This window comes from Symphalangus syndactylus, chromosome 9 (assembly GCF_028878055.3).
Source record: "Symphalangus syndactylus isolate Jambi chromosome 9, NHGRI_mSymSyn1-v2.1_pri, whole genome shotgun sequence".
Lineage (NCBI taxonomy): Eukaryota > Metazoa > Chordata > Mammalia > Primates > Hylobatidae > Symphalangus > Symphalangus syndactylus.
The window spans coordinates 63,778,719-63,792,083 of NC_072431.2; the positions used below are offsets into that span (position 1 = coordinate 63,778,719).

The 13,365-nt window shown below is 43.4% G+C and overlaps 1 protein-coding gene across 2 annotated transcripts in view; it reads left to right on the top strand.

The window, feature by feature from the left end:
* The window catches only part of BAZ1B (bromodomain adjacent to zinc finger domain 1B), a 90,628-nt gene that overhangs the window by 22,846 nt on the left and 54,417 nt on the right, over window positions 1-13,365 (top strand). For both annotated transcript variants that reach the window (XM_055292867.2, XM_055292868.2), the window contains exons 4-6: window positions 2,227-2,428; window positions 8,135-8,256; window positions 11,639-11,836. In XM_055292867.2, the coding sequence (XP_055148842.1) occupies window positions 2,227-2,428; window positions 8,135-8,256; window positions 11,639-11,836 (522 nt within the window). The remainder of the gene's footprint in view (window positions 1-2,226; window positions 2,429-8,134; window positions 8,257-11,638; window positions 11,837-13,365) is intronic.

A 13,365-nucleotide genomic window follows, 5' to 3' on the forward strand; every position in this document is an offset into this window, starting at 1 on the left:
GGTTTGAACTCTGTTTTTTTTTTTTTTTTGTTTTGTTTTTTTTTATAAGCAGTTTTGCTCGTCGCCCAGGCTGGAGTGCAATGGCGCGATCTCGGCTCACTGCAACCTCCGCCTCACGGGTTCAAGTGATTCTCCTGCCTCAGCTTCCTGAATAGCTGGGATTACAGGTGCCTGCCACCATGCCAGGCTACTTTTTGTGTTTTTAGTAGAGATGGAGTTTCACTATGTTGGACAGGCTGGTCTCAAACTCCTGACTTCAGGTGACCCACCCACTTTGGCCTCCCAAAGTGCTGGGATTACAGGCATGAGCCACTGTGCCCGGCTTGGTTTGAACTCTTAATGAGCATTGGAAAAACTTTGAAGAGTTATTTTTAGTTTTATTTTGTGAGATGAGGTCTCGCTGTGTTGCCCAAGCTTGAGTGTGGTGCACAATCATAACTCACTTCATCTTTGACATCCCAGGCTCAAGTGATCCTCTTACCTCAGCCTCCCTAGTAGGTGGAATCACTGGCATGCACCACATCCTCGCCTGGCAAATTTTTTTGTATTTTTTGTAGAGATGAAGTTTCACCATGTTACCCAGCCTGGTCTTGAACTCTTGGGCTCAAGCAGTCCACTCACCTTGGCCTGCCAAAGTGCTGGGACTACAGCCATGAGCCACCATGCCTGGCCAGTGTTTTTGTTTTCTTAGCAGTATTTTTTTAAGAGCAGTTTTTTGTTTTGTTGAGGCTGAATAGAAAAGTAAATAAACCTTAAATATATCTATAATTATATTAAACATAAGTAGTCTAAACATTTCAGTTAAAGGGTAGACATTGACCAGGTGTGGTGTGTGCCTGTAGTCCCAGCTACTTAGGAGGCTGAGGCAAGAGAATTGCTTGAGCCCAGAAGTTCAAGGCCAGACTCGGCAACATAACAAAAATCTCGTTTCTTTAAAACAATAACAAAGCAGTAGAAATACTCATTTTGGGCACAAAAAGCAAGATGAAATGGTATTGCTGTGTATAAGAGAGAAACACATAGAATAAAAGTGAAAGAATGGAAAAATACATGCCATGTTAACATAAGTCAAAAGAAATCTGAAGGGGCTATGTAAGTATCAGAGGATAGATTTCAGATTAAAGAAAATAACCAGGGATAAAGAAGTAGCAAGTCATTTTATAATGAAAAAAAATGAGTCAGTTTGTCAAGAGGACGTAGCAGTGGTTTGCACCCCTTTAATCCCCCAAGATAGGGTCTCACCCTGTCACCCAGGCAGGAGTGTGGTGGCACTTTCATAGCTTACTGCAGTCTCAAAAACCTGGGCTCAAGCGATCTTCCTGCCTCAGCCTCCTCAGTAGTTAAGACTATGGGAACACACCATCACGCTTGGCTAATTTTATTTTGTAAAGATGGGGTCTCCCTATATTGCCCAGGCTAGCCTCAAATTCCTGAGTCTGGCTGGGCATGGTGGCTCGTGCCTGTAATCCTGGCCCTACACAATTGATTTTTGACAGAGGTGGAAAGGTAATTAAGTGGAGAAAGGTGTTATTTCAACAAATGGTTCTGGAACATTTGGATATCCATATATAGTTGATTTCTTTTTTTTAAAATGTAGGCCAGGCGTGGTGGCTCACGCCTGTAATCCCAGCCCTTTGGGAGGCTGAGACAAGCAGATCACTTGAGGTCAGGAGTTTGAGATCAGCCTGGCCAACATGGTGAAACCTTATCTCTACTAAAAATACAAAAATTAGCCTGGCACGATGATGCGTGCCTGTAGTCCCAGCTACTCCGGAGGCTGAGGCAGGTTAGAATGGCTTGAACCCAGGAAGCAGAGGTTGCAGTGAGCCGAGATCATGCCACTGCACTTCAGCCTGGGTGACAGAGAGAGACTGTGTCTCAAAAAATAAATAAATAAAAAATAAGTAAATACATAAAAAAATGTAAATTCTTGAACCGTATTCACATATTTTAGGCTGGTACAGTGATTGCCTTTTGGCCTCGTATATTGGCATTTTACATGAATCATGAACCTAGATTGTGATCATTTCATTTTTTTAGAGTGTCATATTTCAACCTAGAAGTCTGAGAAAAAAAGTTGGAAAGAGTTCATTGTGCTTGGATACTTTACTGTTTCAATCATTTTTTGTTAGTTGAGGCATGTGTATTGGATGATATATTCTAAACATCTTCACGTTTCTGGTTCTTATTTATTATCTCTGATTTTCTCTACTGTCTCCTTTATAGGTTGGGAAGGAGAAAATGCTCAAGGTGAAGATTGTGAAGATTCATCCTCTGGAGAAAGTGGATGAAGAGGCCACTGAGAAGAAATCTGATGGTGCCTGTGATTCTCCATCAAGTGACAAAGAGAATTCCAGTCAGATTGCTCAGGACCATCAGAAGAAGGAGACAGCTGTGAAAGAGGATGAAGGAAGGAGAGAGAGTATTAGTATGTTTGATATTAGCTTTCCTTAGTGCTTTATGAGATCCTGTTTATTATGAACACATCTTTTAGGGTTCTCTAGCAACTAAATGTGTGATTTTTTTTATGTAGACTTGATTTTGTTCATTTATGATTCATAAAACAACTAAATTGTCCACAGCATGAGTCAAGACTTGAATATCCCTAAATAATTAAGACTGTTGGGAAGTCATTTCCTCTAGTTGCTTAGAAAGCTCTGTGCAGGGCCGGGTGCTGTGGCTCATGCCTGTAATCCCAGCACTTTGGGAGACTGAGGAGGGCGGATCATCTGAGGTCAAGAGTTCGAGACCAGCCTGGTCAACATGGTGAAACCCCGTCTCTACTAAAAATACAAAAATTAGCGGATTGTGGTGGTGGGTGCCTGTAATCCCAGCTACTTGGGAAGCTGAGGCAGGAGAATCGCTTGAACCCAGGAGGTGGAGTTTGCAGTGAACTGAGATCACAGCATTGCACTCTAGCCTGTGCCACAAGAGCAGGGCCACAAGAGCAAAACTCCGTCTCAAAAAACAACACAAAAGCTGTGTGCACATTGCTAGCTACTCAAGATGGCAAAGAAAGTCTGCTTTCCTTTCGTCTTGAAGTGGAAATGTGTATTTATGTGTTGGGGGATGATCAAGGTAGGAAGAGCAAATTCTAACCCTGATGTTCACATAAGCCAATGTGATGGTTTTAGGTACAGCTCACCCTTGAACAACACAGGTTTGAACTGCACAGGTCCACGTATGAATGGAATTTTTCTTTTTCTTTTTTTTATGGCACTTATCCATCTCTCAGTATTTTTTCAGTGAATTTATTGGAAAATTCTTTGGAGGCTTGTGACAGTTTCTGAAGAAACTCAGAGACTAACTGAGTAACCTAGAAATATTGTAAAAAAGAACAGAGGTATGTCATAAATGCATAAAATACATGTAGTCTGTTTTATCATTTGCTACCATAAAATATATACAGAAATCAATTATAAAAAGTTAAAATTTATCAAAACTTACACAAACAGACCATACATGGCACCATTCTCAGTCAAGAAAAATATGAAGTTTCAGTATTAAATAATAACAGAGTAAAATGAACTGTAGTACGTACTATACTACTGAAATCATTTCCTAATGACCTCCTGTTGCTGTTGCAGTGACCTCAATCATTTATGTGATGCTAGTTCATCTCTCTAGTAAATTGCTAATTGTCCTAGTGTCCTTTTTTGGCTTTTCATAGATAAGGCCTTGCTCTGTCACCCAGGCTGGAGTGCAGTGGCACGATCATGGCTCGCTGCAGCCTCGACATTCCTGGCCGAAGCGATCCTCCCACCACAGCTTCCCAAGTAGCTGGGACTGTAGGTATGCACCACCACACCCAGCTAATTTTTGTAGGTTTTTTTTTTTTTTTTTTTTTTTTTTTTTTGTAGAGGTCGGTTCTCACGATGTTGTTCAGGCTGGTCTTGTACTCGTGAGTTGAAGCGATCCTCCTGCCTTGACCTCTTTTTTTTGAACAGGGTCTTACTCTGTTTCCCCCAGGCTGGAGTGGAGTGTTGTGATCACAGCTTACTGCAGCCTGGACCTCCTTGTGGCCTTGGCCTCATGCTGAATTACAGGCATGATGCACTGTGCGTGGCTGTATACACAGGTTTTTGACTGCGAGAGGCGGAGAGGTCAGAGCCCTAACCCCCATGCTGTTCAAGGGTCAGTTGCACTTTTTTCTCTCCATAATCTGTAATCTAAGTCCCTCTCACATGGGAGCAGGTAGAATCCTGAAACTGTGATGTCCTAGGGACCTGGAGACTCTAACAATAATGTTTTTAAAGTTGAGGAACTGAGATTTGGCTCCCTGGGAAGACCGTTCAGCCTCTGAGGCCTTCATTAATAAAGAATTTGACTGGACTTGATTATTGTTGTCTCCAAAAATGTAGGCGCACCAAGTGTTTAGTGTGTATTGGTCTCCCTCCGCATGAGTGTTAGAGGATCAAATAATGTTATCTCACTGTTTAACTGGTACAAACTTTGCATTAGAATGTGATGTTGTCTGTCTCCCATTCTATTTTGTGTCTCTAGATGTTTTGGATCTGTGCAGATGGTTTTTGAGATACTTTCTTAATGTAGTTTGAAGCAAACTTCTGAGAGTGTCATTGTAGTTGGTCCATCCCAAGTTGTTGATACTTCAGTTTTGTTTTCTCCTGTATTGTGAATGCTACCGTCTGTGTTTTCCAGTTTCCCTCTTCTTTTTGATATTGAAGTTTTGTAATAAGGGCATTACTTGCAATTCCTTGAGGTTGAGAAGTGTTTTGGTTAGGAATATTCTCACTGCTTTCCTAACATCAGTTTTATGGTGGTCTTACTTCTGCCTCTATATTCCTGAAATAGTTCCTATTAAGTTTACAAGTGTCCTCTTAATTGTCAAATGCAGAGATTTCTTTTTGGCCTGTGTTTGACTTTTCTGTTATATTTATTAATATTTATTTATTTTTTAACGTTTAAGTTCAAGAGTAGAAGTGCAGGGTCGTTGCGTAGGTAAACTTGTGTCGTAGGGGTTGGTTGCATAGATTATTTCATCACCCAAGTGTTAAGCCTAGTACCCATTAGTTGTTTTTCTTCAAAAGGCCCCAGTGTGTGTTGTTCCCCTCAATGTGTCCATGTGTTCTCATCATTTAGCTCCCACTTACAAGTGAGAACATGCAGTATTTGGTTTTCTGTTCCTGTGTTAGTTTGCAAGGATAATAGCCTCCAGCTTCATTCATGTCCCTGCAGAGGACATGATCTCATTCCTTTTTATGGCTGCATCGTCTTCCATGGTGTATGTGTACCACCTTTTCTTTCTTGTGTCCGTCGTTGGCATTTCGGTTGATTCCATGTCTTTGCTATTGTGAATAGTGCTGCATCTGTTACATTTAATACTGTTGGTCACTCATATCTCTTAGCTTGATACCACTGTCTCCTAGTGCTCCAGGTATTCCGTTTCTTTACTTCCTTCCTTCCCTGCCATTCCTTTGACTTTTTCCACAGGATTCTATTCTTTGCCTTCTGTTTTTCAGTTTGCGTAGTGTAATGTTATATGCTATTCATGCCACAGTTTGAATTCTTAACTATATGTAGCCTGGTGATTTCCAAGCCTGGGTCAGACTTTTAACTGTAGACTTGATCTTTACTTGCCTGTCCTATATGCAATTTATTTATTTATTTATTAATTTTTGAGACGGAGTCTCGCTCTGTCACCCAGGCTGGAGTGCAGTGGCACGATCTTGGCTCACTGCAACTTTCACCTCATGGGTTCAAGCGATTCTCTTGTGTCAGCCTCCCCAGTAGCTGGGACTATGGGAGCACGCTACCACGACCAGCTAATTTTGTATTTTTAGTAGAGACGGGGTTTCACCATGCTGGCCAGGCTGGTCTCGAACTCTGGACCTCAGGTGATCTGCCTGCCTTGGCCTCCCAAAGTGCTGGAATTACAGGCGTGAGTCACCAGGCCTGGCCCCTGCTTTATGCAATTTAGATTCAACATGTGTAAAGCTTAATTGACCTCTCCTTGTATCCCAAGGCAGGTAAACAAGAACTGTTCTCTCATTCTTTTACTTGGCTCACCGTACATCCACCTAGCGTCTAAGGCAGAAAAGTTAAAATACCTTTAACATTCTCACGTCTAGTTGGTCACAAACTGGAAGAATTTTGACTCTCTTTCCTTCTGTATTACAGTTACATTAGTTCAGATGTTTGTTTATTTTCGAGACAGGGTGTTGCTCTGTTGTCCAGGATGGAGTGCAGTGTGTGGTCATAGCTCAGTGCAGCCTCAACCTCCCAGGCTCAAGTGATCCTCCTGCCTCAGCTTCCTGGAGTAGCTGGGACCACACGTGTGCATCACCACACCTGGCTAATTTTTTTTGTTTGTTTAAAGACAGGGTCTAACTATGTGGCTAAGGCTTGATTGAAACTCCTGGGCTCAAGCAGTCTCCCCACCTCAGCCTCCCAGAGTTCTGGGATTACATGTTTGAGCCTCTGTGCCCAGCCTAATCAGATGTTTAGCATTGTATCTTCCAATTTCCTTATCTTCAGTATCAACTTCCCATTTCATATTCGTCTTCTTTTTTTTTTTTTTTTGAGACGGAGTCTCGCTCTGTTGCCCAGGCTGGAGTGCAGTGGCATGATCTCAGCTCCCTTCAACCTCTACCTCCCGGGTTAAAGCAATTCTCCTGCCTCAGCCTCCCGAGTAGCTGGGATTACAGGCACGAGCCACTGTGACGGGCCCCATTTTATATTGATCTTTCCAAAATGCACCGTAGTTAGTTAGAGCCACAGTCTGTCATTGGTTCTTCACTGCTAGCAAGACAAATTCTAATATCTTTAAATGATATACAAGGCCCTTTCTGATACGGCCCTGGCTTACCTTTTAGAATTTTTTTGGCTCTAGTATACGTCATATTTAACCACACCTCATTGCTTGCAATCTCTGAACAGGTCATATTCTTTTTTGGTCGTATTCTCTTTTTTTTTTTTTTTTGAGCCAGGGTTTCATTCTGTCTTCTAGCGTGGAGTGCAGTCACAAGATCAGGGCTCACTGCAGCCCTGACCTCCCAGGCTCAAGGCATCCTACCCCAGCCACCCAAGTAGCTGTGACTACAGGCATGTGCCACCACATCTGGCTAATTTTTTGTATTTTTTATAGAGACAGGGTTTCACCATGTTGCCCAGGCTGGTCTCGAACTCCTGGACTCAGGGGATCTGCCTACCTTGTCCTCCCAAAGTGCTGGGATTATAGGCGTGAACTACCACACCTGGCCTAAGTCGTATTCTTACTCATCTTTCTACCTACCTTCCAGACTAAGTTAGGTATTCCTTCTCTGTATTCTCATAGTGTTTTTCTTTTTTTTTTTTTGAGACGGAGTCTTGCTCTGTTGCCCAGGCTGGAGTGCGATGGCGTGATCTTGGCTCACTGCAACCTCTGCCTCCTGGGTTCAAATGATTCTCCTGCCTCAGCCTCCCGAGTAGCTGGGATTATAGGGATGCACCACCAAGCCCGGCTAATTTTGTATTTTTAGTAGAGATAGAGTTTCTCCATGTTGGTCAGGCTGGTCTTGAACTCCTGACCTCAGGTGATCCGCCCGCCTCAGCCTCCCAAAAGTGCTGGGATTACAGGAGTGAGCCACCGCGCCCAGCCTCTCATAGTGTTTTTCTTGACCAACTTCTATTACACTTTTTACTACATTCTAGTTATTTACTTGCTGACTTTCCTCATAGACTTTAGCTCCTTGAAGTTAAGGACATTATGATTCATTTTTTTTTTTTTTTTTTTTTTTGAGACAGAGTCTCGCTCTGTCGCCCGGGCTGGAGTGCAGTGGCGCAATCTCGGCTCACTGCAAGCTCCGCCTCCCGGGTTCACGCCATTCTCCTGCCTCAGCCTCCGAGTAGCTGGGACTACAGGCGCCCGCCACCGCGCCCGGCTAATTTTTTGTATTTTTTAGTAGAGACGGGGTTTCACCGTGGTCTCGATCTCCTGACCTCGTGATCCGCCCGCCTCGGCCTCCCAAAGTGCTGGGATTACAAGCGTGAGCCACCGCGCCCGGCCTTATGATTCATTTTTGTACTACATCACCCAGTGCCTAGTGAAGAGCAGACGTTCATTTAAGACTTGTTAATGAATGAGTGAAAAGGATTAAAATAATTGTTTTTCACTAATTTTCTATGATTTGACTAGATGACAGAGCACGTAGATCGCCACGAAAACTTCCTACTTCATTAAAAAAAGGAGAAAGGAAATGGGCTCCTCCAAAATTTCTGCCTCACAAATATGATGTGAAACTACAAAATGAAGATAAGGTTAGTTGACACTTTACTTTTTACATGTGATAGATGTTCTTTAAGAAAATATCATAAGGTTGCTTTTGTTGGAGAAAATATGCTAAAGAAAAATGTAAATGAATGTACAGCAGATTCTGAGTGGTTTTGGAGTTGCAGTAATTAATGACTTCAAGTTAATGTAAATTATATTTTCTTTCCTAGAAGATACCATGCTTTTCCTCTTTTTTATAGGAATTACTAGAGTGTAAGTAATTTACATTTGAGCTTGAAATTCAGTTTGAAAATTAAGCATCTGTTCCCAGCAGTTACGGACTTTCCAAGGAAATCACTCTTCCCAGTTAAAAGTAGAGCAGTCAGGCTGGGCGCTGTGGCTCACGCCTGTAATCCCAGTATTTTGGGAGGCTGAGGTGGGCGGATCACGAGGTCAGGAGATGGAGACCATCCTGACTAACACTGTGAAATCCCTTCTCTACTAAAAATACAAAAAATCAGCTGGGCGTGGTGGTGGGCACATGTAGTCCCAGCTACTCAGGAGGCTGAGGCAGGAGAATGGCATGAACCTGGCAGGTGGAGCTTGCAGTGAGCGGAGATTGCGCCACTACACTCCAGCCTGGGCGACAGAGCAAGGCTGCTTCTCAAAAAACAAACAAACAAAAATTAGCTGAGCGTGGTGGCAGGCGCCTATAATCCCAGCTACTCAGGAGGCTGAGGCAGGAGACTCGCTTGAACCTGGGAGGCGGAGGTTGCAGTGAGTTGAGATTGTGCCCCTGCACTCCAGCCTGGGCAACAGAGTGAGACTCCGTCTCAGAAAAAAAAAGCGTTTAGCTGATTGGAACTTAGATTCTAAGAAATACGGAATGTTACTTTTCAGATATTCCTATACCACCTGTATGTGTAGAATCTTAGAGGTGGATTAGGAGACTGGGTGTGGAAGGCAGTGCACATTTGTCTTCAGGTTTAACCATTTTACAGAAGAAACAGCTAAGACCTGAGAAGTTTAATAACTCAAAATTCTTGATTCAGTAAATGAGATCGGGAAGGATCGTAACCCAAATCTTTTGCTGCTTCGTTTACATTGTTTTGTTCTTGCCTCAGAATGCTGACAAGTCTGATTCCATTCTGACTGTTGGTGTTATGGTTCGTGATCAGAAGCCTTGGCTGGTTTGTTAGGATTTTTTTTTTTCTTTTTTTGAGACGGAGTTTTGCTCTTGTTGCCCAGGCTGGAGTGCAATGGCGCAATCTCGGCTCACTGCATCCTCTGCCTCCTGGGTTCAAGTGATTCTCCAGCCTCAGCCTCCCAAGTAGCTAGGATTACAGGCATGCATCACCATGCCTGACTAGTTTTATGTTTTTTGTAGAGACAGAGTTTCACCATGTTGGTCAGGCTGATCTCGAACTTCTGACCTCAGGTGGTCTACCTCCCTTGGCCTCCCAAAGTGCTGGGATTACAAGCGTGAGCCACCGTGCCCGGCCTAGGTTGTTTTTTTTATTTTTTTTTGTCTTTTTTGAGACGGAGTCTTGTTCTGTCGCTCAGGCGGGAGTACAGTGGCATGGTCTTGGCTCACTACAGCCTCTGCCTGTCGGGTTCAAGCGATTCTCCTGCCTCAGCCTCACGAGTAGCTGAGATTACAGGTGCCCACCACCATGCCTGGCTAAGTTTTGTGTTTTTAGTAGATACAGGATTTCACTGTGTTGGCGAGGCTGGTCTTGAACTCCTGACCTTGTGATCCGCCTGCCTCGGCTTCCCAAAGTACTGGTATTACAGGCATGAGCCACTGTGCCTGGCTAGGATTTTTTTTATATTTGAATATTGGATATTGTTAAATACAATTTTTCACAGAGTTTCTTCTCATTCAGCAAGGTAGCTGATAAAGACATGCTTAGTTTTAGGCCAGGCATGGTGGCTCATGCCTGTAATCCCAGCACTTTGGGAGGCTGAGGCAGGCGGATCACCTGAGGTCGGGAGTTCGAGACTAGCCTGACCAACATGGAGAAACCCCGTCTCTACTAAAAATACGAAATTAGCCGGACATGGTGGCACATGCCTGTAATCCCAGCTACTAGGGAGGCTGAGGGAGGAGAATAGCTTGAACTAGGGAGGTGGAGGTTGCAGTGAGCAGAGATTGTGCCATTGCACTCCAGCCTGGGCAACGAGTGAAACTCTGTCTCAAAAAAAAAAAAATGCTTAGTTTTAACCACTTCCCTAAGTATCACTTGTATTCTTATTGATGAGTATAAGTATTTTGTTCACAAATAGTAAGTATTGGTTACAGGAAGAAAGAAAATGCAAATAAGAAAGAGATAGTATCTGATGTCATGCTCAGAGATAATTGGTGAATATAGATTTAGTAAATGGTAGGTAGCTCCTAAGTGACTTTTTAAAAAAAATTTTTTTGTATTCCTTCCTTCTCTGTTTCCTGCTATTAAGTGACTTTTAAAAGTAGAACTGTTCTGTTTATATTATTTTATAACTTAATTTTTTCGTTTATTGTGTGCTAAGCATCTGTAATGTCATTAAACTTTCTTCTAAAACAGTGTTCTCAGATTTTAATATGTGTGATAGTCACCAGGGGAGGTGATTAGACATGTTGATTCCTAACCTCTACTGCCAGAGAGTCATAAGATTCATTAAGTGTGCAGTGAGGCCCAAGCATCTGCATTTTAGTAGCACCCTAGATGATTCTGATGAATTTTTCTGGATTGAGAAACTTTTTTCATAGGACTGCAGTGTCCATTATATGTACATATTTTCATTTAACAAATCTCTTATTGGTGTACCTTTAGGTAATAACTCTCAACCCCTTCCTCACTTTTTTGCTATTACAAGCATTTGATGACGACTTTGTCCATTTACTTCCTAAGATAAATTCTTAATGAGAGGAATTGCTGAAAGGGTATACATATTTTTAGAAAACTTTGATACATATTGACAGATTGCCTAAGGATATTTTTAAATTGACATTCTGTCTCTGAAAATTATTCTCTGTTTTTTCTCTCTCAGATAGGGTCTCACTCTCTGTTGCCCAGCCTAGAGTGCATTGGTGTGACCATAGCTCACTATAGCCTGGAACTCCTGGGTTCAAGTAATTCCCCTGCTTCAGCCTCCCAAATAGCTAGGACTATTGGCATATTTTGATTTTTGTACACAGAGGGTCTTGTTATATTGCCCAGGTCGATCTCTAACTCCTGGCCTCAAACAATCTTTATACCTTGGCCTCCTGAGTTGATGAGATTACAGGTTTAAGATACCATCCCTGGCCTATATTTTTTTCTTCTAATTTGTAGCCCTATTGATATAGATGGAATTTTGATTTTTCTGGAGAGAACGTATATTGCTTGTTCTCATTTGGGTAATTACTTTTTACCCCAGTGGTGAGTTATTTGTTTCTTTTTAACCTAGATCATCAGTAACGTGCCAGCAGACAGCTTGATTCGTACAGAGCGCCCACCAAATAAGGAGATAGTTCGATACTTTATACGGCATAATGCATTACGAGCTGGTACTGGTGAAAATGCACCTTGGGTCGTAGAAGATGAATTGGTGAAGAAATACTCTCTGCCCAGCAAGTTCAGTGACTTTTTACTTGATCCATACAAGGTAAGGTCACTGTTAGTTTTTGGACAGCAGAATAAAGCATCATTATTTCTCTGATGGCTCCAGCATATTTATGTTTATAGCAGGTTTTGAACTCTAACATCAGATAATGAATTAAAATTTCAGGTGTATCTGTTTCATACAGGTTGTTATGTGAGGTTGGTAGGGGAGAGGCCGCATTGAATATCTTCCCCAGTTCAATTTATTTTTTATTATGCTAGCATAATTTAAAAAATCTATATACATGTGCTTTTGTGCCTCAGACCCTTTTTGGAATGAGGTATGGTATAAATACAAAAAGTATTTTGTTAACCAGTTACTAAGAATGAAAACTGATTTTGCATGTCGGACAAGATGATCACATACAGCGGCAGCCTTGAGAAGAACCTGGAATGAGGAGCACTGTGTGTGATAGGTTAGTGGAAAACCTAGTGTTTTCCTCTTGAAGAGTAATTTTTTTTTTTTTTTTTTTTTTTTTATTAATTTTTTTTGCATACAAAAACAATAAACATTTTCTAAAAATACATACAAACAAAAAGATGCGTATCAAACATATTAGGAAGGTTGCACATGGGAAGTTGGGGAATAGAAATGGGGGTGGGAGTTAAAATAAATGAGAGAGGGACTTTATATGGATCAGTGATAATAACTCAATCCTCTATTTGACAAAGAAGAGGGAGAAGGAAGAGGAAGAAAAAGAAAGTGGGATAAAGGATCAGAAAGGGAGGAAAATAGAAAAAATTAGAGTATGACTCCAGGGTAGACCTGTTTTGTTGTCATTGAGTTGGTTGGTTGGTTTGTCTGTTGTATTCTTCATGTTTCGCCAAGTTGGCCAGACTGGTCTCGAACTCCTAGTCCGAAGTGATCAACCCGCCTCGCCCCCTAGAGTGCCGGGACCACAGGCGTGAGCCACCACGTCCAGCCCCCACATTGCTTCTGGCCTCCGTGGTAGACCTCCCAGACGGAGCGGCCAGGCAGAGGAGCTCCTCACTTCTACCCAGACACGGGGCGGCCGGGCAGAGGGGCTCCTCACTTCCCAGACGGGGCGGCCAGGCAGAGACGCTCCTCACTTCTTCCCAGACGATAGGTGGCCGGGCAGAGGCGCTCCTCACTTCCCAGACGATGGGTGGCCGGGCAGAGGCGCTCCTCATCTCCCAGACGATGGGTGTCCGGGCAGAGGCACTCCTCACTTCCCAGATGGGGCAGCCGGGCAGAGGCGCTCCTCACTTTCCAGACGATGGGTGGCCGGGCAGAGGCGCTCCTCACCTCCCAGACGATGGGTGGCCTGGCAGAGGCGCTCCTCACCTCCCAGACGATGGGTGGCCGGGCAGAGGCGCTCCTCACCTCCCAGACGGGGCGGCCGGGCAGAGGCGCTCCTCACTTCTTCCCGGACGGGGCGGCCGGGCAGAGGCGCTCCTCACTTCTTCCCGGACGGGGCGGCCGGGCAGAGGCGCTCCTCACTTCCCAGACGGTGGGTGGCCGGGCAGAGGCGCTCCTCACTTCCCAGACGATGGGTGGCTGTGCAGAGGCGC